At 45.5% G+C, this 27,554-nt stretch overlaps 1 protein-coding gene across 3 annotated transcripts in view; it reads left to right on the forward strand.

Moving 5' to 3' along the window:
- The window catches only part of ASAP1 (ArfGAP with SH3 domain, ankyrin repeat and PH domain 1), a 381,790-nt gene that overhangs the window by 336,474 nt on the left and 17,762 nt on the right, over nt 1-27,554 (forward strand). For 2 of the 3 annotated variants that reach the window (XM_062187980.1, XM_062187982.1), the window contains 6 exons: nt 648-763; nt 912-979; nt 7,648-7,755; nt 9,714-9,942; nt 19,830-20,000; nt 26,981-27,050. In XM_062187980.1, the coding sequence (XP_062043964.1) occupies nt 648-763; nt 912-979; nt 7,648-7,755; nt 9,714-9,942; nt 19,830-20,000; nt 26,981-27,050 (762 nt within the window). The remainder of the gene's footprint in view (nt 1-647; nt 764-911; nt 980-7,647; nt 7,756-9,713; nt 9,943-19,829; nt 20,001-26,980; nt 27,051-27,554) is intronic. The other variant, XM_062187981.1, reaches the window with a different exon arrangement.

A 27,554-nucleotide genomic window follows, 5' to 3' on the forward strand; every position in this document is an offset into this window, starting at 1 on the left:
GCCTTGAGGTCTCTATCACAGCTCGTCACTTCACCAGTACAGTGTGAAACACCATAGGCAATAGGTATGTGAGAGAGTGGCTGTGTTCCAATAAAACTTTATTTACAAAAACAAGTGGCAAGCCAGATACAGCACATAAGCTGCAGTTTCCAATCCTTGGCCTTGATAAATGTAAAATCCTGTCTCTGTGTCCAAAAAACCTGCTGCCCTAGCAGAGTTTGAAAAAGATGACAACACAATCAACCAGGCCTGAGAGTTTTTATTGTTCATAAGCTCAATATAAGACTGTGTGTGACTAGATCAATAGTTAATTCAAATTCAGGACACACTGATAGGAAAATAATACTGAACACAGGAGGTTTGCACTTGCTAAATTCTGTGTTGGGCAGTTCTGTAAACAACAGATTATAAGGAAGGACTGGAGCTTGTCCACAAGAGAATGATGAAAATAGTGAGGGGCTTTGAACCTAACTGTGAAGAGTGTTTTGTGGACACAAGCCACATGGGATAACTATCTAAATCCTCCTTACACATTTTCCAGGAACTTTTTGAACTACCCTGTACACCTCATGGATAAGCAGAGAAGGCAGTAATCTTTAGGTATAAGTTATAGAGTACATATTTTCCTAATAATGTGATTTTCTCAGTGGGAACCTGGACAAGCAGACGGCCCTGGGGAACACAGTCCTCCACTACTGTAGTCTCTATGGTAAACCTGAGTGTCTGAAGCTGCTTCTCAGGAGCAAGCCCACCATGGACATCGGTAAGAATGTGGCCATGTGGTCTCTCAGTGACCCCAGTAAGAGTATTTGTTCCACCAAGACAGATTTGCTTATGTTTTGGTTATTGTTCCTTGCTTTTTTAAGATGTGTCCTAGATAATTATACAAGTTTATTTTTCCCCTATTCCAGTGAACCAGGCTGGAGAAACTGCCTTGGACATAGCAAAGAGACTAAAAGCTACCCAATGCGAAGATCTGGTAAGCAGAATTGGAATGGGAGGTTTCTTGTACACCAGCTGCCTTAAAATGTCTTCTGCAAACTGGAATTAGAGATAAAAGCAGCAGATTCATTTTTTTGTAGCATTGGCTAAAGCTGACGAGTACTAGATTCTGTTGGAAAAAGTGGTAAAAGGGTAAATTCGTCATCCGCATGTCTTCTGAGTGCAGCTGTGGCATGGGAGCTGCAAGGCATTTGAGAGGTATTATTACCAGACAGGCGTGTGGACTGAGGTCATGCTTTTTACTTGCCAGACCATTAGGCTTCCTCTGCAGCTTAACCATGAGAAAGGATTATTCAGGAAGCCATTTCCAAAAGTGGGCCAAGTAAAGCTCGGAGTTTGATGGTTTTTCAATTGTTAAACACTGATAGCAGCTGAGCTCACAGAGACCCACAGAACAGATGAGGCCCTACCCATCCATCTACCCACAGCTGAGTAGCCTTTCCAGAGTGGCTCAGCCCACCAAGGCCCCCAGGGGACAACTAGGAAGCCCCACCCATCTTCCTATGGCCCCAGAACACAGTTGAGCAGCCCATTCTCAGAATGTTGACCCACTGGTACCTTGAGAAGGTGAGGCTTAGCTGATGTTACCTGTGAAGCCCTTAAAAACTGGCAGGTACCCTACCTGGGCACAACATGGTAGTCGTTAGACACTGATAGACTCCTCTGCAACTCCACCCTGCTACTGGGCATGCTGTGACACAATTCACCTGGGCCCACAAGAATGGCTCCACACTCAGATTACCTGCAGAAACCCATACCCACAGCCAAGTGAACTGCATACAGAGCTACCATTGACCCTGCCCTACCTAAGGGAGTCTCCTCCCTACTAGCGGTACAGCTCACAACCGCTGCAGCCTAGGGCACTGAGATACCTGCAGACAGTGTCAACGTTGATTACAGGTGAAGAAGCTGCATGGTCATTACAAGAGAGTACACACCTGGAGCCAGAGCCAATCTGTCCTTTCCAAACAACATCCTAGAACACATTGCCAGCAAAAAATCTTTTACTGTGAAAGCCACCCTGTGCAACTGGTAAAAGTAATTAACCCACCAGATGCACAAAAACCAACGTAGGGGCACAAAATCATGAAAAACACAAAGTAACACGATGCCTCCAAAGGAACAAAATAACTCTGGCAACAAACCACAAAAAAATGGAAATCAACAAATTAAATGACAAAAATTCAAAATAATGATTTTACATTCCTACAGACTTACTTTTAAGGGTACAATTTAAAAACATGCCATGGGACCTCAAATCCTCTTAAGCTGGTGGGTAATTTAAGTGTTGAAGTGATCATATGGGTAGGATTAAGTGTTCGGTAATAATCATAGAATTAAAAAGGAGTGAAGGCTCCAACATGGGAAGCAGTCCACACAACAGACTCATAGAATAACAGTCGTTTTAAGTAGCACTCTGACCTCAGAATCAGCCCTTAAGGCATTCTGGTCTGGCTGAAAAGCCCACAAAAGTAATTTCAGGCATGGAAAGCCAAAACATTGGGGCAAAAAGTGTCCTACATTAAGGACCTCTGTGGGTGAGACCTCAATGGAAAGAAGTGGTCATCAAAGAAGGATGTATTTTTCTTTGAAGGGAGAACTTCCACTTTGCTGATGGCCTTGACTAAATACTGAAGGAATTTGTGGATTCAAAAGGCTTCCATAGCCTAATAGCTCATGTCAAGAGCCCTGGGTGATCACTGAGGTCATACATAAGTGTTAATTATTAAATTAACAAGATTCACTGTGCACCTGTGCCCTCAAAGAGTTGTATTAGGAGAGTTAGCAATAAAACTTGTTTTTAAGTGTGTTAAGTGGAGGATACACTTATGTCTCATAATTTTAGTTAGGCCAAAGTGTCCAACTCCATTGCTTGTTTTTCTTTTTCTTTCTTTTTTTTTTTAAGATTTATTTATTTATTTATTTGCAAGAGTTATAGAGAGAGGTAGATACAGAGAGAGTAGTCTTCCATCCACTGGTTCACTCCCCCGATGGCTGCAATGGGCGGAGCTGCACTAGTCTGAATCCAGGAGCCAGGAGCTTCCTCTGGATCTCCCAAGCAGTTGCATGGGCTCATGAACTTGGGCCATCTTCTACTGCTATCCCAGGCATAGCAGAGAACTGGATTGGAAGAGAAGCATCTGGGACTAGAACCGGTGCCCATATGGGATGCTGGCACTTCAGGCCAGGGCTTTAACCTGCTGCATCACAGCACCAACCCCCATTGCTTGTTTTCTTAGGTGCTTCTTTAATTAATGACAAAACTTATTCCCAAAGACTTTCTTTTATTAAGTGGAGGATACTATTAATGTCTCATATGCTACAGTTATGTCTAAAATGCTCCCAAAAGATGTTTTGTTCTTGGGTGCCTCTTTAAAGTTAATTTAAGTTTCTCAAAAAAAAAAAAAAAAAGTGAAATTAACGTCAAGATGCAAGGACTTTGAACAGCCCTTATCTCAACTATTGAGAAACAGTTTTTTTCTTTTTTTCATACAAATTGATGAACTCTTTACTTACTGTAGACTTAATCTTCTGTGCATAAAGTTAATTGAAAATAGATCTTAACATAAAATAAGACTGGGAATAGGAGAAGGAGGAAGAAGAGGGTGGAAGTGTGGTTGGGAGGTGGGCACAGTAGGAAGAATCACTATATTCCTAAAGTTGCACTTAAGAAATGCATGAAGTTTGTATTCATTAAATAAAAGGTTTCTCTGGAAGGAAAATAAAAACAAAGTAATGATTTTAAGGAAACTTGGTGAGATACAAAGAAATATGGACAGACAACTCAGTGATATTAAGAAGACTATCCATGATACAAATAAGAAATTCAGCAAAGATCAGAAATCTTGAAACTAAGGAAGTCAATTAATAAAATTTAAAATACATTTGAGAGCCCCAAGAGAAGAATTGAGCAGGCAGAAGAAAGAATTTTTGAGCTTTGAAGACAGTCTTTTGAAGTAACTCTGTCAGACAGGAAAAAAAAAAAAAAAAACACAGAAATTTAAAAGAACAAAGCCTTCAACACTTACGGGACACCTTTAAGCCTGCCCAGATTCTAATTATGGGTATTCCAGAAGGGAATGAAAGGCATAGAAAACCTACTCAATGAAATAATTGCTGAAAATGCTCCCCAAAAAATCTTGGTAAACATGTCAGCATCCAGGTCCAGGAAGCCCAAAGGACCCCTAATAGATCTAACAAAAAGATCCTTTTCAAGGCAAAAACAAGACAGAGAAAATTCTAAAAGCAGCAAGAGAAAAGACTCAACTCACTAATAAGGAAATCCTCATTAGATTGATAGCAGACTTCCCTACTGAAACGAAGCCTCACAGATCAGGAGAGAATAAGGTGAAACATTCAAGGTTGTGAAAGAAAAAGAGAATTCAAGCCGAGAATACAGTTAAGCAGTCCTTCACAAATGAAGAGAAAAATAAAACCTTTCCGTGACAAGCAAAAACAGAAGGAATTGATCACCACCATACTGACCCTACAGGAAATGCTTACAGGACTCCTAGGTAGAAGTGAGGCAATGGGGACTAGTGCTGTGGTATAGCGGCTAAAGCCACTGCTGCATCCCATATGGGAGCCAGTTCGAATCCTGGCTGCTCCACTTCCAATCAGGCTCACTGCTAATATGCCTGGGAAGGCAGCAGAAGATGGCCCAAGTGATTGGGCCCCTGTACCCACTTGGGAGACCCAGAAGAAGCTCCTGGCTCCTGGCTTCAGATCAGCCCAGATCCAGACATTGTGGCCATTTGGGGAGTGAACCAGCAGATGAAAGATCTTGCAATTGCTTGCTCTCTCAATATATAACTCTGCATTTTAAATATTTTTTTAAAAATAAGAGTTTAAAACAGATGCGATTTGATAGACAACCAACTAGGGATCATGCTAGATCCTAGCAGGGAGGCCAGGCAGAAGGAAGGTATTTAAAAAAGAAAAGGAAGTGAAGCATGATAAACCATCATGAGAACACACAGAAGTACAAATATCAACAGAGTACACAAAAGATAGAAGAGAAAGCTAGTGATTCCTATTTTATTTTTCCTTTTTTATGGATTTGACTTGCTATAATTTAGTTTGAGTTATTTTCCCCTGTATTAATTAGGACTGTAATTCTATAATTTTTTTCCTTAGATCCATCAGATTTTCCTATAAGCGTTATTGGTCTCTTTTTTTCTTTTAAGATTTATGTATTTATTTGAAAGGCAGAGTTAGAGAGAAGCAGAGAGAGAGTGTGTGAAGTCTTCCATCCGTTGGGTCACTCCCCAAATGGCCACAACAGCTAGAGCTGGGCCGATCCAAAGCCAGTAGCTTCCTCTGGGTTTCTCACATGGGTGCAGGGGCCCAAGGACTTGAGCCATCTTCTACTGTTTTCCCAGGCGATAGCAGAGAGCTGAATCAGAAGTGGGGCAGCCGGGACTCGAACTGGCACCCACATGGAATACTGGCACTGCAGGCAGCGGCTTTACCTGCTATGCCACAGCACTGGTTCCGTGTTATTCATCTCTCAAAATGAGTTGGAAAGCATTTGATCCTTCTCTGTTTTCCTGAAGAACTTCATATTATTGTTTCATCTTTAAATGTTGAGTAGACTTCCCAGTGAAACTATTTAGGTATTTAGTTATCTCTGGGGGAAGGGTTTTAAACTGAATTTCTTAGTACATTGGAGCTATTCAAAAAATATTTTTCCATCTATGTCTGAATTTGCGTTTTGAAAAAATATGCACATTACACGTAAGTTTCTGGAATTTTGGCGTAAAATTGTTTAACATTCTTTCAAAAATAGAGTGGGTGTTTAGCCTAGTGATTTTGATACCTGTATGCCACATCAGAGCACCTGGGTTCAATTTTTGGCTCTAGCTCCTGACTTGAGCTTCCTGCCAATGCAGACCTTGTGAGGCAACAAGTGATGGCTCAGGTAATTGGGTCCTGCCACCCCCATGAGAGACCTGGATTGCATTCCTAGCTCTGGCTCTGGCCCTAGCAAGCATTGGAGGAGTGAATAGCAGATGGAAGCATTTTCTGTCTCCTGTTCTGTCTCTCTCTCTCTCTCCCCCTCTTTTTTTACAGTTAATCTCATAGAAACTGAGAGTAGAACAGAACCAGAAGGTGACAGAGGGAGAAGAGTGGAGGGAAGGTGAAAGGAGTGGTTAATCCATGAATGTGATGTTACAGTTGTTTGGAGGAACAGGTTCTGGTGTTCTGTATCATAGCAGGTGACTGTTGTGTACAACGATGTATTGTGTCTTTCAAAACAGCCAGGAGAGAATCTTTAATGTTCTCGCCACAAAGAGATGGTAAATGTTTGAGATGATGGGCATACTAAATATTCTTATTTGATCATCAAATAATGTATACATATATCAAAACATCACATTGTAGTCTGTGTATGTCAATCCATAAATGTTAACCACACTGCTCTCCTAGCCAATCACCCATTCTTTTGTGCATTGGGGGGGGGGGGGGGGCCCGCTGGTTCTTTCTTCATGACTGCATGATTCTTGTAACCACAGAAAGAACAAGATAGGAAAGAGAAGCTACATTCCTTTGAGTTTCTGCTGAGTGCCTGGCTCCAGGCCTAAGAGTTGTGTTTGTTTTGTTTTGTTTTGTTTTAAGATTTGTTTATTTATTTTAAAAGCAGAGTGACAGAGATCTTCCATCTGCTAGTATACTCCCCAAGTGGCCACAACAAGCAGAGCTGGGCCAGACGGAAGCCACGAGCCAGGAAACCAGGAACTCTATCTGGGTCTCCCACATGGGTAACAGAAACTCAAGTATTGTAACCACTATCTACCACTTCCCAGGCACACCAGCGGAGAGCCAGATCAGAATCAGCAGTTGAAATCCTTAACCTGCACTCTGATGTGGGGTACAAGCGTCCTGAGCAGCAACTTAACCTGTACCACAGCACCCACCCCCCTTTTTTATTCTTACAAGAGTCCTTTGAGGGGCCAGTATTGTGGCACAGCACATTAAGCTGCCACCTCTGATGCAATTTGGGTCCACTTTGGGTACAGGTTTGAGTGCTGCCTGTTCCACTTCTAATCTAGCTCCCTACTAATGTACCTGGGAAAGCAGTGGAAGATGGCTCAATTCTTTGGAATCCTGCACCCTTCTGGGAGACCTGGATGAAGCTCTGGCTCCTGGCTTTGGCCTACTGCAGTCTTGCCCATTGTGGCCTTTTGGGGTGTAAACCAGAGGATGGAAGATCTCTCTCTCTCTCCCCCTACCCCCATCTGTGTATGCTACTCAAATAAATAAATCAGTCTTTAAAAAAAAAATCCTTTGAGATTTTTGTCCCTGCCTTATTTTATGAATAAGAAAAGGGGCCACAGATTGAACTGGGACTGTGGCTGTAAAGGCCAGCCTGATAAATATTATGATTTTGATTTCCAACCCCCAATCTGCAGTTTTCAGGCTCATTTTAAAAGTATTAATAAAGGTTTTTATTTTGGAGTGAAGTCAGATTACCAAAATAAAGAAAGTTGTGCAGTTCCTCACCAGTCGTGTGGCAATCCAGCTGATCTGATCAGTGCTTTGCCTACAGAGCAGCTACTGACAATTAAAATCAGGAATGCACTGGGTTTGATAATCTTGAGGTCTTCTGGCATTTGAATGATGTGCACTTGCTGTTACTTCCAGCTTTCCCAAGCTAAGTCTGGAAAAATCAATCCACATGTCCATGTGGAATATGAATGGAATCTTCGACAGGAGGAGATGGATGAAAGTGATGATGATCTGGACGACAAAGTAAGTGTAAATGATCTCCTCCTGTTTTTCTTCAGCATGGGATAAAGGGGTGTGTGTATGTGTGTGTGTGTGAGAGAGAGAGAGAAAGAGAGAGAGTGAGAGAGAGAGAGTGAGTGAGTGATAGATTTTTTTAAAAAATCCTAGGACCTGATGTGCTGAGACCATTGTCATTGCTGGGTCTTTAACCCTTGTTGGTTACTCTTTAACAGCTGTGTTATGCAAAGAAACAGAACCCATAGGATAGAAAGAGAAAGTTCATTTTAAGGAATTGGTTCACACAGTTGTGGAGGCTGGCTCAGAGTCCCAGGATTTGCTGTTGCAGTCTTGAGATGAAGGGTAGTCTGGCTCGTCTTTGAAGGCCTCAATCTTTTCTCTGACACCCCTGAACTGACTGTATGAGGCCCACCCAACTTTGTGGAGGGTCGTCCTCTTTACTCAAAACCTAGTGATTACATAGTGATCACATCTGAAAAATACCTCACAGCATCATCTGAATTGGAGTTTGACCACACACTGGGGACCCTGTAGCCTAGCCAAGCTAACACATAAGATTGGCCTTCAAAATAACTTACTAGTGAAGAAGATCCTGTATTGCCTGTCCAAATGCGGACCAGTTTGTGTTAAGCACTTAGGCTGTCTCAGCTGATCTTCACTGAAAGTGCCAAGGGGCATTGCTGCTGTTCCCATTTATAGAGGACAGAACTGACACACACAGAGAGCTGCACAGCAGCGTGTCTGCAGTCCGATAGCCAGTAAAGGCAGCCCCATGGAGGACACCCAGTTCCCTGGGACTCTTTGATGGGTAGCTCTTGACTTCCTCGGAAGGAGCTGGTTAGCAGATATAAATTGGCCATTTCCTCTATGCAGGATGTAAGAAATGGTCAAAGAGGTTCTAAAGGCATTCACCACTTTTAAGAGACTGTATCAAGAAGGAAACATTGGAGGTGGGTTTCTTTGCCTGTCAAAGAAGCGGGGAAGAATACATCATTCCAGGGAGCAGTAGCAGCATGTACCAATGCAAGGGGTGGTGATTGGAGGAGCCTGGAAGTCTGAGCAAAGGGGAGAGAAATGCCAGTGTGAGATGCACTGGCCTGGCTGGGAGGGGACAGGGGGGCAGGGGCGGTAGGCAGGGACTGCCCTGCAGAATCAAACAAAACAGCTTAGGAAGGGCCTTGCAGGCCAGGTTGCGCCTTTTGGCTTCTATCCAAGCTATCAAAAGCCAGCAGAGGAACAAGTTTCCTGCCAGCTTTGGCTACAGTGTGAAAAATGGGCCAGAGGAGAGAAACTGTTCAGGCACAAGTGCTGCGCTGGGAGCGGTGAGCACCTGCACTAGGGATGGGCTTGAGAGGCATCTGCAAGGAATCCGTGCAGGGCCCAGGGACTCAGCTGACCCTGAGGTTTCTAACTTGGGCAGTTGAATGATTGCCGATGCCATCACAACAACTGCTATCGCCAGCGACACCCCACGGGCTGTTCAGAATACCTTAGAATCCAAAAGGTTCGGGGTTGGATTTACAGATCTGTGAGGCGTCAACATGTAGGTGGCCGTCACGCCTTGGGTGTGATAAGTTTAAGAGGATGTGAAATGAGAAGAGAGGTCAAGATTGAGAACTTAAACATTAAATGTTAAAGTGTCTGTGCCGGGAAAAATGCTTGTTAATTAGAGGTTAAATCTGATTGTGACCTTGCTTTGTTTCTGAATACGGCTGCTGATCCCTGACCGGTGTTTCAGTAGCATGATCGGTAATGATGGCATGAGTCGTAGCAGTGTCAGATGTGGGTCCTTTGGTTTGTATATCATTGCTATGATGTGGGCTCGTCTTGTGGCCGACCACATAAAGCACAGAGAGCCACAGAGTACAGATTTCCACCCGAGCCCACCCTGCAGAGGTCATCAGTAAGCCTTAAGGCAGCCAGCCCTTGCTTGTTATCTCACCCACTCTTATCTCGTCTGCCAGCCAAGCCCTGTCAAGAAAGAGCGCTCACCCAGGCCACAGAGCTTCTGCCACTCCTCCAGCATCTCCCCACAAGACAAGCTGACGCTGTCGGGCTTCAGCACTCCCAGGGACAAGCAGCGGCTCTCCTACGGAGCCTTCACCAACCAGATCTTCGTGTCCACTAGCACAGATTCACCCACATCACCAACCGCGGAGGCGCCCCCTCTGCCTCCTAGAAACGCCGGGAAAGGTACGGGCTTTGAGGGCTCTATGCCTCCATCCTCAGAGCTGGTAGTCGGCCCAACTTTGAGGTGAGAGCTGCAAAGTGTATTTGAGTGACAGAGTACAGAATGTATTGTCGGGAGCAACTGGAAATAGGGCACTTGGCGTTTGCCACACACCAGCAGGACCAGGTGTATGTGGGCACCCTTCATGCAGCATCTTGTGTTGACCTCACAACAAGCCTGTGGGGTGTGTGCTTCTGTACCCATTTTGCAGAAGAGGAAACTAAGTCCAAAAGGGTAAAGTGGCTTGCCTGAAGTCACACAGCTAGTAAACAGTAGGGTTGAAAGTCAATCCAAGGTCTATATGGCTCCAGAACCTGTATTTTGTATGATATGGGATGGAATTTCAGTGCTACTTTAAAAAATTTTTCATTACACTAAAATACCTCTCTTCTGAGGAGGATTCTCGTAGTACCTACTAGTGGTACTTAATAGTTGTGAAGTACTTGCTTATGTGAGGCACTGCCCATTTAATGGTCGCAGAATGAGAGGGATACTGCACTCAGTGGCATCACGCACGCAAAGGGACTATGGTTCGGAGAGGTGGAATAATTGGCCTAAAGTTCTCAGCTCCTGGGGATTATAACCCAGGTTCTGTGTGAACAGAGCTCACGTTCCTGTACTCTGGTGAAGACTGATTTTCCACGAGACACTGCCTGGGGAGGAATCTTCGTGGGGGAGGGTCGTTACTCTGTGTGCGTTTCCTGAGGCTAGCACCTTAGGCTGATGGGCCTGAACCCTGCGACACCTTTCTTGTCTCGTGTGCCCTGTGCACAGCTCACAAAGGCAGTGTGTTCCCACCTATACATCGAGGCACATAAATGACAACATTAAAGGGTCACACCGGCCAAGCAGATGATTGACAGGTAGCCAGAACTGTGGCTCTGCCAGGAAAGCCCAGTGCAGGGTTCTTCCCAGTTCATGCCACCCCAGGTTTCAGGCGCCTTGCACATACAATGCTGTGCCTATCTGACTCACACTGGGGCTATTTTGTGAGAAATGTAAGCTTTATTCAGAGCAGTGTTTTATCAGAGCTGATTCTCCATTGAAATAGTGTTATCAATGGGAGCTATGTTCTTAGACCCCAGGTGCCCCCGTAGATCACAAGTAATGGAGAAGAGTTAAAATATTACTTTGTCATGAACGGTTCTCTTCGAAGACAAAAAAGTGGCCACAGCAGCAATGCGCGTGTGAGCCAAAGGTTTTACCCATGAGCACCTTCTTGCCATTGTGTCTGTGACACTGGGATGTCTGTTCTCCAGTCGCTAGCATGTCAATCTGCACGGCTGTGGTGTAGGAGGACTCTGTGGCTGCTCCCCTCTGGGAAAGGAGAGTCCCGTTCAGGATAGCAGTCTGACAGGAGCGGAAATTGTGCTTTTGTACCCCCGAGAGCACTGTGAGACCCCTCCGGACCAAATAAGAAACTCTGAAAGATTTCATATCCCCTGATGGTGGTTGCCAACATAGTGGTAGAGACCCACGTAGGCAGGCATGACATGCACCTGTTGAGAACCTCCATTCCCACTGAGAAGCCTGACAGTGGTCTACAGGAGAAAATGACACCAGTGTCTGGAGACCAAGGGGCCCCCTCACCTCCTTTCACCCTCTGCTGTAATTTTATCTTGAGAGCTCACAGAAGCCCATAAAACACACTATCTGACTCCGCGCCAAGTGTCTTTCTCCCGCCTTAAATAAATTCTGACCGGCTCTTTACCAAAGATCCAGGAGACAAAGACTAAATTTATTTAGTGACCCAGCTGCTGCAACAAGTGCTTAGAGACTTGGCCATAGCAACCGTGGTCAGCTAAGGATAGGCTGCTTAGCCCCCTCCCCTGACTCAAAAAAAAAAAAAAAAAATTCTCCCTATGAAAATGAGAGAGCTCTTCCTGGCTGTTGATAGCTGGACATCAGATTTGTGGAGTGGCCTGTCTGCCGGTCAGGCGTAGGGAACACAGCTTCCCCAAGACTTTCCTAGGAGATTAGAAATGTGTGATCTAGCATAGCTCACATGGCCTTTCCGTTTGAAACACTGGTTACGCTTAGAATGGAGCTCTTAGAAGACATTGTTAGAGGTCAGCTGATGGCTGTGTGCAGAGATAATTCTTCTCTGTTTTGTGGCCCCTACTCTTTTTTTTTTTTTCCCCCATTTCATCCTGTTAACTGGTAGAACCATTTGCATGAAAACAAGGCTGTCTTGAATCTGCCCCCTGGACTGCTGCTCCTCCGAGGCAAGGAAAGCAGAGGTCTTTTATTAGCAGCAGGAGTCATTTCCACAACTGTGGATTTCAGGGTCTGAGGCATAGCGGCTTCCGGCCAGGCAGAGACAGACCCTCATGATAGAGTCCCCACAAATAAGAGCAATACAGAGGGCAACAGTAGAATGGATTCTTCTGAACTCAGCCCAGGCGGGAATATTTTTAAGAAACTCCAGCTGTCTCATCAAAATTCAGGGAGTTTTGACCTAAATTACTATCAAGCAAAGCCCCCTTGTGCCTGAGTAGCACGCCAGTCAGTCTCAGAAGAGCCCAGCAATTCAGAATCCCAAATTTACCATCCTTAAGTCTCTGCAGAAACATTTTGCTGCCTATCACCTCTTCAGTTGTGAGGTCCAGAGAGATCAAATCAAAGCTGTGATATTAATGTAAGTAGCAGAGGAGTCTGATTAGTGGCTCCCCCAGCTCCCTCTTTATGCTTGTTAAGGCTAGAGGTTCTTCAGGCTGGCCAAGATTAGTTTGTTTTTCATCTTTAAGTTAAAATAATGTTACAGAACTTGGATTTCTTGTTGTTGTTGTTAGAAGAATGCTGAAAGATTAATGCAGTCTGCAGCAGATTGCACAGATAGAGAAACTGAGCCCCAGAAAGATTAAGGAGCTTCCTTCAGGTCACATGGAGACCGAAATTGGATGGAGATTAAAATGGGCTTTCAGGCTTGTCAGACCTGCTAGTTTCTTCTTTTCCATTCTGAGGAAGATGGAAGGAACATTTCTATCTTGCCTGCCTTGTGGAACTGTCGTTGGAATCCAGCGAGCAGTATGAGGGGACTTCAAAAATGTTGGGGAAAACTGAATGAGAAGACGAGTTTGTTTTGGTGCAAAAAAAATTTTGAAATCCATGCCCAGTTTTTTCATCTTTTGCGTTATTCATGTACTACTGTAAGATACTTTTGTGAGTATTATTAGCCTGTGTGACTCTGTAGATGTTTCTAGCATGTGGAGCAAGGTGATAGACCACACGACGCCACAGTACTCTTCCCACAAAACAGGTACTTGAAAACATACAGTATTTATGATTGGTTGGTTTATTTACCTGTTTTTAAATAATTTTAAGCTATAGAACTGTTTCTTTTCTTGCATTGCCAAATGTTGTACCTTTCCAGTAGTAGTGACAAACATTTATACTTGACGTAGAGTCAGTAGCTCACATGTAATGTTTGTGGAGATTAAATGAGAAATACATGGAAAGTTTAGCTTACACCTAGCACTTAGTACTCCATGGAGAGAACTGCAGCTGACGTTGATGGCACTACAACTCCTCAGCTTTGAAAAAAGAGTCTTTTGGGAGATAAGAGCTAGAGTGAGGTGACCCAAGTCTGCTGAATTAACAAGAGCTGTAAATAGACCCAGCACTCAGTAGGCCCCGTTCCCAAACTAAGAATTTGTTAAGTAAATGATTGATAATTCCAATCTCAAGAAGCTTATTTAATGTAGTTAAAAGAACTAACTTGGCAAGCCTTTGAAAATAGGAACAACTGACATGCTAATTACAGTTCATTCCCATCTATTCATAGTCAAGACCCTGGACATACTGTAGCCCCTCTGAATAACGTGCATACCTCTAACTATTACCCCTGCATTGTGCACAGTACGACTTCCTTCCTCAGACAGGCTCTGACTTCGGTCTCATAAACTAGTAGGTGATTCGCACAAAAGAAACAATGGCTGGTGTTCTCAGAGCCTCAGTAGGACACTTGGCTGAAGGCTCTGTGCCATGCAGAATACCAAACTAGATGATATCCTTGTCATTAGTCTCAATGAAGAGACTAAATGCCCACATTAATCAGAGACTATGTCTGAAAGTAATAAGCTAAGATCAGTCTGTGGCATGCCCAGCCACAGCTCCATAGTCAAGGGGAACTCCTGTGAACCTTCTCAAACTTCACTTTCTGTCCCTCCAAGAAGCCTTCTTTGACTTGACCCACAAGAAACTGTGACTCCTTCCCCATGTGCCAAAACAGCTACAGCACTGTTGTGCTGGCAGGGTGCTGTTGGAGAGGTGTGGAGACAGGAGAGGTGCAGATTGCAGCCCTGAGGAGGCGGCCAGGGACAGAGCTCTAGAGGGCAGGGGCTGGGAATGAGATGTCTTTGCATCCCCAGCACAGAGGGAAGTGTGTTAGTTGTTGCCTCTAGAATGCTTAAGCAACAGAAAGCATACATGAGAGCATGTTGCAGAAGTAGGTGGCCCAGGGGCATTCATAAAATCACGCCAGATGCCTAGGGAATATGACAGTGCGTGGACTTGCTAAAAACGTCTGCTGAATGCTTGCTGCGGTTGTACCCAAACACAGCTGCACACACGTTTTATACAGCTTTTCTCCAGCTCTCCTGGGCGGCCTGTCGGGTAGCTGGAAAGGGCCGATGGAAAGGATGGAAAGGGAAGACCTCCCCAGCACCAGATAGTGCCCTGCCACCTGGGGGGTATACACTAGCAGATGACTAAGTGTCACTTGGGAAGTGTTTTTCCTGTCAGCAGCAATACTCACGCGTTGTGACTTTACAGTTTCCTGGGGTTTTTTCGCAGCCATTTCAGTGACTCAGGGTAAAGCTTCGCACCAGCTATCAGCCTTGAATCACGTTGGATTTGCGTTTCGTTTCAGGAGCTTTTTTTGTTGTTGGCTTTTGGCTTTTTTTTTTTTTTTTAATCAGTTTCTCCCAATCTTTCTTCAGGCATGTGCATGCATCACCTAGCACTGGCCCAGAGCATCATCTGTGACTTTTGTCCTCAGGAGCGGTCCTCCTGACTCAGGCTGTCTAGTTAGATTGCCTGACCACCAAGGTGTGGAGAGGGAAGCAGAAGAAATCTTTACTGTGCTTCTCATGTCAGGATGTGTGAGTTCAAGAGCCACCCCTGAGCCTCTTGAATGTGGACTTTTAATTATCAGGGTCGTGGAAGAGATTGAAGAAAAATGAATAGCTAATGCCATTTTCTGTGCAGAAATCGGCCAGCCACAGAACTTTCGTACTCAGGGGTCAGCCTGCCATACTGCTGCCCTGGCCAGCCCTGTGCTGACCATGGTAGGGTCCAGCATGCTCCACTGTACCTCACTATGCCTCTGTTTCCCCGTCTGAGTGTGGAGATGCTAACAGTTCCTTCCTTCTCTATGTAAATATCCAGTGTTGTGTCTTTATCTGCTTTGTAAAGTGAATTAGTATAAACTTGCCCCTTAGATAGATTAGGACAAATAGGTTCATGTGATCTATTGTGCAGCATGGTGACTGTCATTAATAACATATTGTACTCTTGAAAATAGCTGAGAGTAGATTGTAAGCATCCTCACCACAAGAGAGGATTAAGCATGTGAAGTAATACATAGGTTAATTAGCTCAATTTAGCCATTGCACAGTGTATATACATACTTCAAAACATGTTCTACCCAGTGAATCTATCCAGTTTTATTTGTGAGTTAAAAATACAAATGAAAACAAACGCATTAGAAAATTATGATAAAATTTTCATTTTTGTTGCCCATAACTTGTATGACATGTTAGAATATGTAAATTATACTTCATGGACGAGTTTTTCAAAAACCATCAAGATACTTTAATTCCTTTGAAATGTAAGAGCCAAGATAATTTGCCATGCCATCTTATAAGTCTTGTTATTTTTTTTCCCTTCGAAATTTCTAAGCAATATCTCCCCAGGTTTTCTGCTTTACTGAAAACCAAATGTACAAGGACATTGAATAACAAACCTTTTGACTTAGACGATGAGTTACTTCCATAGATGTCCACTGAAGGCCCAGAATGTGCCAGGCATTGGCATCAGGTACGAATGCCATAGGAATCTTGCCCTGGCTGAGAAAGAGGAGAGAGAGAGAGCAAGAGCGAGCGAGTGAGCTCTCTGCTACAAGGTAGACAGCATCTCGTGCTGTTCAGCCTTGTGGGGGTTCAGATACAGAGCAGTTGCTCCGGGGGGTAAGAGGGGGATTGGAGAAGAGTTCTGCATGAGGCTGTGTTCTATCTGACCCTTGAAAGATGAGGATGCACCAGTGAAGAGAGCTCAGTTGTGGCCCTGAATGTAGTCCCCAGAGAGGATATGAAGCCATTCAGAGGAAGAGAAGCAGGCTGTTATCAAGGCTGAGGACCCAGCCTTGAGTCAGTCACGCAGGGTGGCACTCAGACTCAGGCACTCACTCACTGTGATTCCCAGGTTCCTATCCTCTCTAGGCCCTGAGGCTTTTCACCCTTAAAATATACCGTAGTGACAGACATATTTTACAAGGTAAGCTCCAGAAGATGTGTGTAAAAACTTCTCAAGTTTGGGGCAGGTGCATAATACTCAATAATTGATAGCTCTAGAAAATCCTGCACGAGAAGGAGACTTGAAAAGCATACTGATTATGATTTGAGGAGTAGGTATTTGGGGTTATATTTTGGTGCAGGTGATGTGTTTTCCAGGACAGTTTTTCTAGTCGGAGTGGAGAGAGATCCTTATTGTTGAAGATAGAACATTGTTCATTTGGTGAGATTTTCCCAAGCCCCTCTGCAGTTTACGAATACATTGTTTTCCCCAAGAGGGCTTTAGTGAGCAGGGAAAAGGTCAGGGATAGCTGCAGCCTCTTGAGATTAAATTGCTGGGCCCAGAAATGTGGAGCAAGGGTGAGTCACCTCTGTCTCCTCCACCTGCCTGTGTGTCAGATTGGATGCCGTCTTCTGTTCTGTTTCTGCCACCTTTATCCTCCTTCCTAACTGAGCCAATACTCAGATTTATTTAACATAAAAACACCCCCTAGTGTTTTAGAAATGGCTGCTGATTTTAGAAATATTCTGAACTCTAAATCTATTTTAAAAAAAGAAAGAGAAAATTAAGTCTGCTTTTCTAGGGTCTAATATGGAATTTTTCAGCCTTTTTGATCATGCCCTACCCACGAAGAAGATTCTGTGGCATCTTCTTCTCTGTAGCTTCTGTTTGGAGCAATAGGTGGGTCCATGTGTTTACTTTCCAAATAAGAAATTACATTATAGGACTGACTACTCCTTTTCATTATAGGACTGATACCTTCCCCCCAGTTTCTGATTTGTCAGTGGAGATGCCCTGTCCTTAACAATCACTGGCCTTTAAAATAGAAGTGGAGGTGGGTGTTTGGCCTAGCAGTTAAGGTGTCAGCATCCCCCCTTGGAGTACCTGGGTCCAATTCCTAGTCCCCACTCCTGACACCAGCTTCCTGCCAACACAGACCCCAAGAGAGGTAATAGTGGTGATTCAGTATTAATTCCCTGCCACCCTCGTGGGAGACCTGAATTGAGTTCCTGGCTCTCAGCTTTGCAGGAATTTGGGAGCTGGACAGCAAATGGGATCTTTGTCTCTGCTCACTACCTCCTGTAAATAAAGATTAAATTTTTTGAGAAGTAGGAATGTGTTTGCTCCTGTATTCGATAAATACTTATCTCCCAGGCCAGAGAAAAGCTTGGCAGTAGTAGGGTCTGTAGTGTGGTGGGAGAGTCAGGCAGTAAATAAGTAAATGGAGACACGAATAACAAGAGGAAGTCAGGTGTGTAGCACTAATCCCGTCATCTCTGAAATGTCTCAGGCAGTTGGCTTCTGCTTGGTTTGTGGTGACAGGGCGATTCCTGGGTCTGAACACTCCTGAGATCATAAGCACATGACGTGCCGTCTTACACAGAAACATAGTTCCATGTGCACTTGCCTATGGCATTTTTTGTTTCCAGGCAGGATTTGGATGGAAACTGAGTGACCTTTCAGGTGCACTGCATCAGGAAGTCCCTAGGTGGCGATAAAGATGAACTTGCTAGAGAATCTCACCATTGTTCATTATCTATTATCCATTTATTTCCAAGAGGAAAGTTACCACTTCCTGATACTGAGTGTTTGTTGTCGTTTTCATTTTCCCGGGTGCCAAGGGCAGGAAACACTGCCCTGGCTTTTGGGAACGAGCAGCATTGTTTGCTGGAGCAACTGCCCCTAAACATTTGTAGACACCTGCATGTCCCAGCTGTGTCCCTGGTGGCTGTGTAGCCTTGATCATGCCAAGCCCCCACTTTCTTGGCTGCCAGATACGGACAATAATACCTGACCCACAGACATCACAGGGTGGTGAGAAAAAACAAGAAATAAAACATGTACAAATGCATTTTGAAAACTACACAGCATTACACAAATGCAAGGCCAAGCCCAACAGTCATCTTGTTGTTGCAAAAATAAAATAGCTTCAGTGATTTGGAGTTGCCATAGGCTTCCATCATGTGTCATATCTGGAGGACAGACAACAAATTATGTAGCTGTGCTCACTTAATCCTAACACAGATTGTAATTCTGGTGAAAGTAGCAGTATCTGTTGCCAATACTAACCTATCTTTGAGAAATAATGGTTTCAGTCAGTGTTGGCAGTGACTGGCAATTAACAGTGGGAAATACCGAAGTTTATGTCACCCAGGAAGGAGGCCAGCAGTAATTGAGCTTTTCTTTTAATACACAGAATGTAGAAAGCTCTTTTGGAGCCTTTCTGGAACATCAGGTATCTACCATTCCATGTTATACATTGGGTGTGGCAGTGTCCTTAGCTTTTTGTTTGTTTCTTTCCTTTTTTCTTTTTTCCTCTAAATGTTTGCAGAAGCAAGTTGTCCATGAACATGGTTCCAACATATACCTGGTAATATTCCATAAAGAAATACCTGTCAGTGTGCCCAGCAGAGTCCCCGACCACTTCAGTGTCACTTCAAATGAACAAAACTAAGAACACATATACTGCTCTTTTAACTGCTTTTAAAAAGAAGAGTGGAAAAAAAGTTCAAAGAAGCCAACTTTTGCAGTAATGTTTCTTGTGTGTATATGGAATATTACTGTCATTACTGCTATCCTGTGTGCCTCTGAAGAAAGTTGAGTCCTTTTTTAAGAAAAAATTATAGAAATGTCTAGCTTATACCATTTGTCCAATACAAATACATACAATACAATAGATGGTGTATGATTGCTAGAACAATTTTGAACTGGAAGAAAAGAATTTTTGGATTTTCCTTTCTTTACAGGTAACTCTTCACATTAGGTCCTTCATTATTTAGAAAAGTTTTTGTTTTTTCATTTTAGAAAAACTTCAGGCAGTTTATTGAAAAAGTTGTGGTGGAGAGAAAAATCCTATTATGTGAACATTTGCCTGCCCCAACCTGTGGCCATGGGAGGTGTAGCTTGTTCAGTGCTCTGCTCTTTCTCTATTGATTGTGCTGGTACTGCTGTGAGCCTCCTTCCTCAGTAGATTTTGTGATGATTCCAGTGAGTTGTCAGCTTGAAATGTGTATGTGTTTTATTTTTCCCCATCGTCCCTAAATGATGATCTAAAGCCATTAGCATTCTGTGTTGACCAGCATTTTGTCCTGTCACAGCACACACTTGAATTTCCTTCATTGTAATTTCCCCTTTTTTTTTTTTAAAAACCAACATTTTTTTTTTAAACCCTATTTTTGTGAGCTGTTGGATTGATGGACTTGGCCCTGTCCAGCCGTTTACATTTGTCTGTGTATGTTGTTGTACCACATTATAATATGTGGAAGTAATCGCGTACTGGTGGTTCTGTGTCTGAGACTGGGATTAACCTTCCTGCCCCCATTCAATTTCCTTCCAGGTCCAACTGGCCCACCTTCAACACTCCCTCTAAGCACCCAGACCTCTAGTGGCAGCTCCACCCTATCCAAGAAGAGGCCTCCTCCCCCACCACCCGGACACAAGAGAACCCTGTCCGACCCTCCCAGCCCACTACCTCATGGGCCCCCAAACAAAGGCGCAGTTCCTTGGGGTAAGTTACCCAAAGTCAGGGCCAAAGCTGCCCAGGGCCAGGCAGTTCGTGGGACTCCACTGGGCAGTGGACAGTCAGCACATGCAGGAAATGTAGCAGGCTACACACCTGTTGGATGAGGACTCGGATGCTTGTAATCAGACCTGCCTCAGAGGTCAAGAGGTGATGTGAAATATATTTAGAACCATCAAAAACTAACAGTAGTAATAAGGTGCTGGGCATTTCCTAGACCTCATTCAATCATAATAGCAACTCTGTGTGGTAGGTGTTGCCAATCTTACTTACAGATAAGGAAATGGGCTCAGAAAAGCAGAGTGATCCATTCTCGCAATAGCCAGAAAGGTTGTCTTATAAAACCAGATCATAGTCACTCTTCTCCGAACCACCCTCTGAAGCTGTCCTGCTGAGCTCACCCCGCCGTGGGCCTGTAGGAGCCTGTGTGACCAGGGCCTTCATCCCATCCCCTCTGGTGCCGCTCTGCTCTCCCCACTGGCCTTCCTCCACTTCTTGATGCACCATGCTCCCTTTCTTCCAGGGGCCCTGTACTTCCTGAGACTCTGTCGTGCTCTTTGAAAGCCTGGGCCCTGTAATCCTTTCCATTGTCAGCCTGCATGTTTGTCTCCCTGACCTACCTCTCTCAAGGAGCCTTCTGCATATCCATTTTCTCCTAGGCACCTTGTCCCCTCGTGTCTTTCTCCCCCGTGAGGATGGGAGCCCCATGAGAGTGGAAACTTTGTCTGTCTTGTCCTTGCATGTGTTTGCAGAGCCTGGAATTGTGCCAGGCACACAGAGGATGTTCAGTGATCACTTGAGGATGAATAAACTTAGCAGGAGTCAGCCAGTATAATCACCTCTGTGACACTGACCACAAATGACAAATTTCTGCCTGCAAGGAACATAATTTCCATCTTTACTGCTAACCCGTCAGCAGTTGCAGGGTCACCCTATCACCTCGCAGGGCCCTGGCCCATGATGGATGTGCCTAGAAGCTTGGCTGAAAGAACTTGCTACTTTGCATGTCTCATCACTTCCTGCCAAAGAGTTTCTTTGTGGGATTTTTTTTTTCTGTTTCGTTTTTTGATTGTGCTTATGCTGATAGGTAATTCAGCTTAATGCTTCTAAAGGCATCATAAAAAGCCTGAATCAAGTGTTAAAAATTTTTTGGAAAAAAAAAAAACACCATACTGTCCACTTGCAGATTGGCACACCTGTCCACCATCTGACCCAAATGCCACAGTGTGGGTGTGGGTGGGTGTGCACATGTGAGAATGTGGCTGAGTGTTTAGCCATTCATTTGTTGATTCAGCTCATTTTTGACACCACCTGTGTTTATTGCTTGGGCCTTCTCAATCCATATGCTCACAGAGCTCATGATCAGCTGAGGACAACAGACCAGTACTAACAATTAAACTGTATGTTCTTTACTGTCAGGATGGCTGTGTTAAGTAAGTACTGTGTAATGCTGAGGGATAGACTGTCCGATTGCATAGGAAAGTCAGGGGAGGCCTCGGAGAGGAGCAGGAGTTTGAGAGGGGTTTTAAGGGATTTGTTCCCAGGAGAAACAACCAAGGCAAGAATAACGGAGGCATGCGGGCACAGACGCACGTGGATACCAGGAATGCCTCTGACGGCTTCTGAGCATGCATCCCTAGGCCTTCCAGAGTCCCCAGGTTTTATCAGAGAGGGACTTTTCTCTCCACAATAACGTCCCATGGAAAGTTACGTTTCCTGTTTAGACTTGCATACCTCAGTTCACAAATTAGCCTTCTTTGTAAATTTTATTAAGCTCTGATCCTCTTGTTTACCTGGCTTTATTTCTGTGTAAAGCTTCTCTAGTGCCTGTAGTCACTTTACATGGATTTAAGCATTCCTCAAATAAATTTCTCTGGCATGAAATCTGTCATTTTTTAAGACTTCTTTCGCAGCGCTAAGTAGCAAGCCCAGCACCTGGCCTTTTCTTTCTCCCAGAGCCGGTGGAGTGAGGAGCTTTTTTCACTGAGAAACAAGCCTGTTGTCACCATGGAGAAGTTACTGCCCACCTGACAACTAGCTGAGAGCCTCACACCTACAACCTGCTCTGAAAGACAGGAAACCAGAAATCTGCCCGCTGCACAGGAGCCATTGTCCGTGTGACACGGATTCTGGTAGTCACCCCCAGACAAGGATAAATGTTAATTCTGGAATTACCAAGGCTGTTCATCATGTGTTGGCATGAACTCCAGTGTAAGATACACTTAAACGCACCTACAGGCACAGGTCAGAAGCAGGCATGTAAGTGCACACGGGCGAACACATGAACACAGTGGGACTTCTCATAAGGAAGTGGTATGTTGTCGTTTGTGTCATGTGGTCACTGCCTGGTGATCCTAACACCTGTCTCCTGCCACCATGGTGTTCCAGAGGCAGGGGCCAGACCGCTTGTTGGGAAGGCACATAGAGGTGAGCCTCCCGAGCTGCATTTTTCCACAGTACCTGCGGCTTCCCTGCGTGCCCATCTTTCCACTGTCCGTATGTCCCCCTGAACCTCCCATCTCTCCTCAGCCCACGACACTGAGGGATTTGGGGCTGTCAGAGATCAAGTCTGGGGTTGGGGGAGGCACCTGGCATCAGGACATAGTAGAGGAGCAGCCTCTTAGCTCTTCCCCCGCACCTCACCTTCCCTCCCCCAAAACAGGACCTGGCTGCCGGAGTAAGATTCAGCACCTTCCCCAACTCATTCTTTCCTCTCAAATCTGAGCCCTCAACCTAGAATATTATTCTCTGTATTCCTGTTCATGCCTAGTCACTCTTCAAGACCGGATCTCCTAGGGCCTGCTTTAAAGGCTTTGCCCAGTCCAGTGTCTTGTGTGCACACACATACATTGTCCTCTGGCATTCAGGGTATCCTGGTGGTTCTGTGCTGTACCTTTCGTTCCTGGTGTACGAGCCCCTTGCCAGGGCACATGTAGAGCAGTCTCTGATGCGAGCTGTAGTGTCACACAGCCTTCTAATCCCATCTCTACCTCTTGGTAGTCCTGTGACTTTCAGTGACTCTCTGAATTGTTCAGTGCCTCAGTTTTTGTGGCTGCAAAATGAGACTGGTAATAGTGCCTAAATGACCCATAGAGTTACTGTGAAGGCTGAATGAGAAAGGCACTAAAACACAGGGCCCAGAAAATAGGAAGCCCTCAGTAAATGGCAGCTACTGTTGCTCTTACTCTCACCCTAGCATTTTGCTGGACGACTTGACAGTAGACTGTCACGTGAAATAGAAACCTGCTTCCTACAGCTGCTGCAACAAATACCACAGACGGGGTGCTCACATCCTGTATCAGGGTGCCTAGATTCAAGTCCCAGCTCCAATCCTGACTTCAGCTTCCTGCTGATGCAGACCCCAGGAGGCAGTGGTGATGGCTCAAGCAATTGTGTTCCTGTTACTCATGCAGGAGATCTGATTCCCAGTTCCCAGTGCAAATCACAGCAGGCATTTGAGAAGTAAATCAATAGATAGGTGCTCTCTCTTGCTCGCTCCCTCTCACACTTGCGCGCTTGCTCGCGCTCTCTCTCTCTCTCTCTCAGCAGCCTCTTCCTCCACCAGGAGAAGGTTCCACCTGTCGAGCTTTGAAACTTACGCCGCTGGTTGGCTCTGCCATCACTTTGTTCCTCCTGGTCTCCTTGGGCATTTCTGGCATTCAGCTCATTTGCAAAGGTCCTGCCTCCACCATCAGTCACACTTGGCTCGTGCGCCACTATCAGTGCCACTCCATCCCCCTACAACACGGTGCCATGTGTGCGGCTCCAGCTCTGCCCAGGGAGGGATGGGCACTGCAGAATCGCAGTGTCCATCGTGCTCAAAATAGCCCAGGTGTCACGTGACTGCAGTCCCTCCTCTGTTGAGCGCAGCCATCTGTCTCAGGAGACTTCTCAGGCAGGCTTTCGATAAGAAAACAAACAGGCCTCTGATTTTTGAAGTGGCATTTCATTAAACCTCTCCCTGTTTTTGATAACCTACTTTATAACAGATGAACATATTGTAATGCAGCTTAAACGCTAAGGAAATGAGGACACCGGAAGAGTAAAAGTAGCAGAAGATGAAAATGAAGCCCAAGGGTACCATCTCTTCACAAAATCCGTAACATCAGGTCTCGTACAGTAGCTAGAAGTAGACTGCAGGTTTTGACCCCAGTGTTCTTACCGGACCCTTCTCCTTTGACGTTCAGAGATAGTGCTGCAGTGGCTGTCGTGGGAGGCTGTAACGTACACTGATGAACATCTTGGAAGTCTGTGTAGTTATCCATATCCTGCCAATCCCTGGTTTACTGACCTCTGGGAATCATTAATGTTCAGCATCGGCCACTGGGTCGCATTTTTCTTTAATGTAGAGCAAATAGTAAATGAAAAACTATACCACAAAGTGGTTCACTTCTCACATTTCAAGGCTAGGACTTGGAGGTGAAAAAGAGCTCAGTGTTTGAAACACCCAGTAAGTGCATTTCAAATTAGCATTGCCTCGCTAAAGAGCCTTGGGGTAGAGACTTCTTCCTTTTCCTGTTGTCAACCCCAGGGCGCGCAGGAAGAAGTGGAGGCCTCAGAGAGGAAGCTGTCATCCAGACTCACAGTCACTGCTCAGAGCTGCCGTGAGAATTCAGAACCAGCCTTCTCTGGCTCCCTAATCCACACTGTCAGCCACAGCTCACAAGGAGGAGGAGAATTCTCAGCGTGTGACTTGGGAGGTGGTGTAGGAATTCACCAAGAATGGGAGGGAAAGGAACAGAAGAGGCACAGTTAGAGGAGCATGGAAACAGTATCTCCAGAGGATAGACAGTCCCCTAAGTGGGCAGACAGGAAGGTTAAATGAGGATTCTGCTTAGCTTGACCTGTCCGTGTTGGGCAGCAACACCCACCCTAGTCTGATGATTCAGCCGTGTGACCGCACAGGGACCACGCAGAGCTGGGGGCTTCAGCAGCCTCTCTGGCCCCGGCTTCACTCCGGCATGTGTGGGTTAATGTTTTCTATCTTGAAAGGGAATTAGCAAATGCAACAGTTTATTCCATAAATATTGTGGTTGTTATGGCTCATTTAAGTCTGAATGGGTGAGATTTGATATCCAGCCCCAGAGACTCAGCATTGAATGTGGTGTGGCAGAGAAATGCCTGCCTGAAAGAAATCAGAGCTCAGAGGATTTCCTAAGAGGTAACTAAAGAAGCCCTGAAATATTAAGTTACAGGCTCATGGAGCTAACTTGATGAGTAGGAGGAATATCTTATCAAAATTCAACAAAAGTCATTTGAAGGTCTGTGGGCCAGGTAATGCCAGTTTAGCTTGTTGCTTTTTGTGTATATATCCTAGAGTTACAGAACATTCTGCCTGGGAAGTCCAGTCTTAGCACTCTGCCAGCCTTCCTGGTTCAGTAGATCAAGTAGGTCTGGGGGATGAGAGCGTGAGGTAGTTCAGAGACAGACCTTGGACGTGGGCTCTGACCCTTCTCTGCCACTTCAGCTTGGGCAAGTTGCTTTGCTTCCCTCCCTGTTTCTTCATAAACTCCCATAATGTGGGGAGCGGTTATTGCCCATTTCCTGAGCATGGTTACTTTGAGGTACTGAGCACAGTACCTTGTTCGTGGAAAGAGCTCAGGAAATGGCGTTGCTGTTACTCGTGTGACTATCGGGCATTCGTGATATGCAGTGAAGAGCACAGATCCATGGTAGGGACGCGGGCATGTCACTCAGTTGCCGGGCCTGCAGCCACTCACTGGCTTAGCCTCACTTTCTTGAATTTTGAAGGGGAACAGTGATGCCAGTGCCTCTCAGTGGGGTTGTTGTGAGGAAACAGGGCCAGGGGGGTGTTGGAGGCACCTGGGCAGCTGTTGGTGCTGTTGAGCAGATGCATCGTGTAGAAGGAGGGTTCGTTCAGGTCTTTCCACAGACCCCATCCTCTGCTGTCTACCTTCCTGTTTCTGAGCCGCTTAGCCAGCCCGCCCCACTTGCCCCCGGGTGGTATCACGGGTTGTGTCAGCAGGGAAAGAGCAGCATCTGCCAAAGGAAGAGAATGTTTGGAGTTTGCAGAACAGCTGCTGGAAGGGCAGGCAGGGAGGTGAACAAGAGCCCCAGCTCCTGGCTCTGCCCCTGTGGGTCCCCAGGGCTCCTCCTGGGTGCCTAGCAGCTCAGGGCCCCTGCACTGCCCTGCACTTCTCCTGCCATGAGATGGTCTCAGAAGAGCCCTATTTTACTGCAACCAGTCCTTTGACCTTCTGGACAAGGTGCACTTGGACTTGTCTGCCTCTGCTTTTGCTGCTCCTCCAGCTGCAAAGTTCTTCACCTGTTCAGTGCCTCCAGGGACACTCCCTGCCCCCTCTTACCAATTAGATTTTCTGCACTATTTCCTCTGCATTTTCACAGCAACCTAGCTAATTCAGCATTCATTTCATTCCACATTATTAGAATAGTTGCTGTGCATAAGTCTCCCAGGCCAGACCCTACGCTGCCAGAGCGGTGACGTTTGGTTTGCATTTGTGCCTCCTGCTCCACAGCATTCCATGCACAAAGTAGATGCTTAATAAACATGAGTGTTTGAGTGATGAGTGGGTAAGTGGGGCCTTGCCCAGCAGGGCACCAGTTGTCACTACTATATTTTTCTGAGTCTGGCTGGTTGGGGGTGGTCTCCCCACATGGGAATCTCTAGGTCAATTCAAAATCTTTCTATTTTTTCTGCCCCACAGGCAAGGGACAAGAGCTTCAGCACCAAGTTCCTAAGTTCTTTTAGAGGCCTTCCCAGGGAGCAGACTGCTTGCTTCTTTGACATAACTCCCATGCTAGCAGTAAAAACCTTGTGAAAGCCCCAAACAGTGCTGAACTGGATTTTGCTTTAATGCCAGAAATGCATTCGTTCTGGGTGGAGTCTTTTAAGTGCCTTTCTGGAACCTGAGGAGTGCCTGTCTGTCTGCCAAACCCGCGTATCCCGTGTCACAGATGCAGCTTCTGACTTGCGGTTTTCCTCGTAGGAAACGATGTGGGCTCCTCATCTTCAAGTAAGACTGCAAACAAGTTTGAAGGGCTCTCTCAGCAGTCGAGGTAAGCAGCCCTGGCAAGTTCCCTCCTCTGTCAGGCTCCTGGCTGCAGTGGACGTGGCCGGTAGTGACTTTGCCAGTGCTACTCAAAGTGTGGTCAGCGGGCGGTGCTGGTTCCAGGGAGAAACCAAGCATTCACAGTCCGCTTGCATGCACATCTCACCGCTGAGCAGAGGGCGCTGGCCCAGCTTCTCTCTGTAGACCATGGTTTTGGCAGCACAGCTCTGCCCGTGCAATGACAGGCAGGGAACTCAACTCCCCTGCCTGGTAGTCAGAGTCAGCACGGCGCCTGCCAGAACACGTTCTTGTTTTTAATTTTCGTGTTTTAAGAAAGCTTACGGCTCCTTCTGCAGACTTGGGATTGAAAATGTACTCTTCAGGGAACTTGATATAGTAATCCAGAGATTTTCAGACATCAGAATAGGGCCCCAGGTGTAAGATTTGTTTTTGCGCTGGGCTGAAAGGGTGTGCCTTTCCTCCCGTGGACGCTGAGAGAGCTGTGGGCAGT

Source organism: Lepus europaeus, chromosome 4, assembly GCF_033115175.1.
Source record: "Lepus europaeus isolate LE1 chromosome 4, mLepTim1.pri, whole genome shotgun sequence".
Lineage (NCBI taxonomy): Eukaryota > Metazoa > Chordata > Mammalia > Lagomorpha > Leporidae > Lepus > Lepus europaeus.